The sequence below is a fragment of the Asparagus officinalis genome, chromosome 3 (assembly GCF_001876935.1).
Source record: "Asparagus officinalis chromosome 3, Aspof.V1, whole genome shotgun sequence".
Taxonomy (NCBI): Eukaryota; Viridiplantae; Streptophyta; class Magnoliopsida; order Asparagales; family Asparagaceae; genus Asparagus; species Asparagus officinalis.
In genome coordinates this window covers 73,784,695-73,788,500 of record NC_033796.1, presented here as the reverse complement: position 1 = coordinate 73,788,500, position 3,806 = coordinate 73,784,695, and the positions used below count along the sequence as shown (strand labels likewise).

At 34.8% G+C, this 3,806-nt stretch overlaps 1 protein-coding gene across 1 annotated transcript in view; it reads right to left on the bottom strand.

Annotated features, from left to right (window-relative positions):
• The window catches only part of LOC109835285 (protein STRUBBELIG-RECEPTOR FAMILY 6-like), a 14,752-nt gene continuing 12,007 nt past the window's right edge, over positions 1,062–3,806 (bottom strand). Inside the window, exons 2-4 of the mRNA XM_020403267.1 lie at positions 3,748–3,802; positions 3,425–3,581; positions 1,062–1,400 (exon numbers count right to left, since the gene is read on the bottom strand). Of these exons, the coding sequence (XP_020258856.1) occupies positions 1,245–1,400; positions 3,425–3,581; positions 3,748–3,802 (368 nt within the window). The 3' untranslated portion in view covers positions 1,062–1,244. The remainder of the gene's footprint in view (positions 1,401–3,424; positions 3,582–3,747; positions 3,803–3,806) is intronic.

Sequence of the window (3,806 nt, the reverse complement as noted above, 5' to 3'; positions counted from 1 at the left end):
CATGCGTTGAAGAGCTTTGGCCACTTTTAGTTCCTAGTTTTTTTCTAAAAGCTCAAAAAAGTTTTCTAAGCATGCGTTGAAGAGCTTTGGCCACTTTTAGTTCCTAGTTTTTTTATTTATTTGTAGAAAATCTCTTATGTTGGGAAGTCTCTTTGTTTTAGAACATGGGTAGTTAAGTACTTTTGCGTTGTTTTATACCTTATATAAGTGGGATGAATTTATATAGACTTTTAATCTTGGCTTATATTATCCAGAAGTTTGTGTTTTCTAGGGTTTGTGCTATCTTGCTAGTATGATAACGAATTGTGTCATTTCGGTTACGCTTCCGCTGCATCAAGATACCATTGGTGTGTTATGTTGAAATTACTACGCTCTACTTTATTTTTATAAATATACCCCATATCGGGGAAAAATGGCTCTTGTACCCCTCAAAGGGTCTATTTGTCAAAGAAACAATTTTCTCATTCTCTAGTGTAAAATAGTCTTAAAATTAAGTTCACTGAGGGGCTGCAAAGTAAAACTAAAGGGGTTAGTAAATTCTAAAGCTGCTTAAATCGCTATTGGTAAAATTTGAACGACGTTATAATGATGACTGCATATAACATTCTAAAAGATAAAAGTTAATTTATAATTTAGGAAATGGTTTTTATAGTGCCTTATGACAGGGAAGCGAATCCCAATCCATATTTTTTGCATGTTCGTCCCATGCAGTATTCATTTATTTTCTGCACTTAGCAATTTTTCCTATATTGCAACTTCTTTGCTACAGAATATTTTGGGTCAATAAAAAGATTCTACTGCATCCTTTATTTTCAAATTTGTACTAGCTCTAATGGCAAGAGAGATCTTAGTTTGATAAAACTTTTTAGCAATTATAGAAAAAGCATAGTTCCCAAAATTCCATGTAATAGAAAGCTCTTAAATTCAATGTGCTCTGATTTGATACTATCTTGAAGTCTCTTGAACCATTACACCAGAACTCCGAAGTCATAGTAAGGGTTGAAGATTATCATTTTATATTCTAATTTTAACACATTCTCAGATAGGTTTGCACACTCTCGTCATCTCAGGAAAAGAATTAATTCTATCGAAGAATGCATGAGTTCACACGTAACTACACTACATTACATATATAAGTAATGACAGAAGAGTATTTTACCTATATCTGCGCACTAATGTGATATCATTTCAAGAGGAACAAATTTTTGGTTAAATATGTTGAAAAATACAAGCCAAGCCAAGTCCTAGTACATGTAGTCCTGTGTTTTAGTATCATCGATCCTTTTTCCCGAGTCATTGCCTTCTCTTCCGAGCATTCTCTTGCTCATGTTGGCTCTCTGCACCAAGCGAACCAACGCTTGTACTACTTCGGACATGGGTGGTCTAAATTCTGGCTCCGGCTGTTACAACAAAAATGCTTGAGTTAAAAAATCGAATTTGTTTCAACTAATGATACAAGAAGGAACACAGGCTTAAAAGCTTACGTTATATAAAGAAAAGAGTAAATTTCACAAAGCTATCAAACTTGGGTGTTTCGCACAAAACTACCATAAACTTTGTCTATTCGAGAAAAGTAGCGTGTATTTGTTTTCTGTAAACAATCATGTCTGACATCAGTTATAGGGTAAATGTTCATGTGAAGAAGCGATATGGTAAGATAGTTTGCTTAATGTGAGATGTCCATTTTGCCACCGCTTAGATTTTATATATATATATAATATATTATATTATATATATATATATTATATATATATATATAGAGAGAGAGGAGAGAGAGAGAGAGAGATGAGAGACAGAGATATAATGAGAGAGTTTGAGCTTTGGCAGCTCACCTACCCCCGTAGAGCTGCAAGTGTATGATATGTGAGCCCCCCTACTAGTCACATCGATAGTGGCGTTCTCACATGTCATAACATTTGCACTTCACGGGCGCGCGTAGGTGAGCTGCCCAGTTCACCTCACTTATGTCATTATATACTTTTATTATATATATATATATATATATATATATATATATATGAATATATAATAAGCGCGATATGTGAGATGGTTTCTTATAATATGAGATGTCTATTCTACATCGTTAGATTCAAATTAATGGTTAGATTTAAATTAGGATAAATTTTTAAAAACGTCCTATTTGAACATTTAATCCCAAAAACAGACCTATTTGGCTTTTATTTTCAAAAACTGACCTGGTTTCAGCCTCAGCGATGAAACCAGGTCGGTTTTTGTTAAAAAATTTACAAACTTCACGGGATTTGAAGTCTCGTGAAGTTTAGCAGCTATTTTGTTAAGCTGCTAAACTTCACGAGACTTGAAGTCCCGTGAAGTTTAGAAGTTCAAAAAATCTTCACGGGACTTGAGTTTAGCAGCTTATCAAAATAGCTGCTAAACTTCACGGGACTTGAAGGCCCGTGAAGTTTTTTCACAAAAACCGACCTGGTTTCAGCGCTGAGGCTAAAACCAGGTCGGTTTTTTGAAAATAAATGCCAAATGGGTTGGTTTTTGGGATTAAATGTCCAAATAGGACGTTTTCGAAAATTTGTCCTTTAAACTAAGAGGTTAATTAATTAAAGAAATGTAGGCCCCATATTTTATTGATCCCTACCAAATCTTTTCTAACCAAAACCCGAACCCGAAACCAAACACTAACCCAACCCGAACCCGAACCCATTAACCCTAACCCTAACTCGAACACGAACCCGCTAACCCTAACCTGTACCCTAATCCGAACCATAACCCGAATCCTAACCCTAACCTCAAACCCGAACCTACTAACCCTAACCCAAATAAGAAAGAGAAGAGACAAAAGGGAGGATATGCGAAACCATATAGAAGACTTAGTAGGGAAATCAAATAAATGTGGGAGTCACATATTTTTTAATTAATTAACCTATTAGTTTAAATCTAACCATTAATTTCAATCTAACAGTGTAGAATGTCCATCTCACGTTAAGCAAACCATCTTCAAATCTTAAATGATGTTAACAACTTTTGTATTTTTCCAGAGTTTAAAAGTTCACTGTAGTTTTCTGTCATAAAAAAATTATAGATTTTTTTGTGCAAAACCAACCATATTTCATGGTAGTTTAGTGAACTTAACCCTAAAGAAAAAGTCATTCAAGTGAAGCATTAATTTTCAAAATGTTGAACTTCATGCTGGAATTCAGTGCCGAATCTTTAAAATAACGAGTATCCTCTAATCACCTGTTTGCCGATCATCCACACTCCTACTTTTGGTTTTCATTTTCTTGCTTCTAATTTTTCCTCTATTTGTAGTGTTCTTGGTATCTTTTTATGCTCATTCAGCTGAGGTAAGATCTATATACTTCCAATCTTTTATTTTAATAGTTAACATTCTGGTTGATACAGTCAAGCTGTGCATTTCCTAAAAAGTTCAAAGTGCAAGAATATGGGATACCTGAACACAGAGGGCAATCACGTCAGCAAACCGAGAAAGAGATTTTCCAGGATACAGCCCCTGTAGAGCCGGGTCAACCATCTTATCCAATGCATCAATGTCATGGAGCTGAGGAGCTGCCCATCGAACTAAGGACTGCTCTGACCATGGCCTTGTGCTGTTAGAAATTACCCATAATAGTTACAACAGGGAATAACAAATCCCTTCATTTGTTTAAATAAAAAGTGGTAATGCAAGTAAAAATAATAGTTACAACAGGGAATAACAAATCCCTTCATTTGTTTAAATAAAAAGTGGTAATGCAAGTAAAACACCAAAATTACCTATCAAAAGGTTTTCGCCCAGTTAACAGTTCAAGCATGACTACACCAAAGCTATAAAT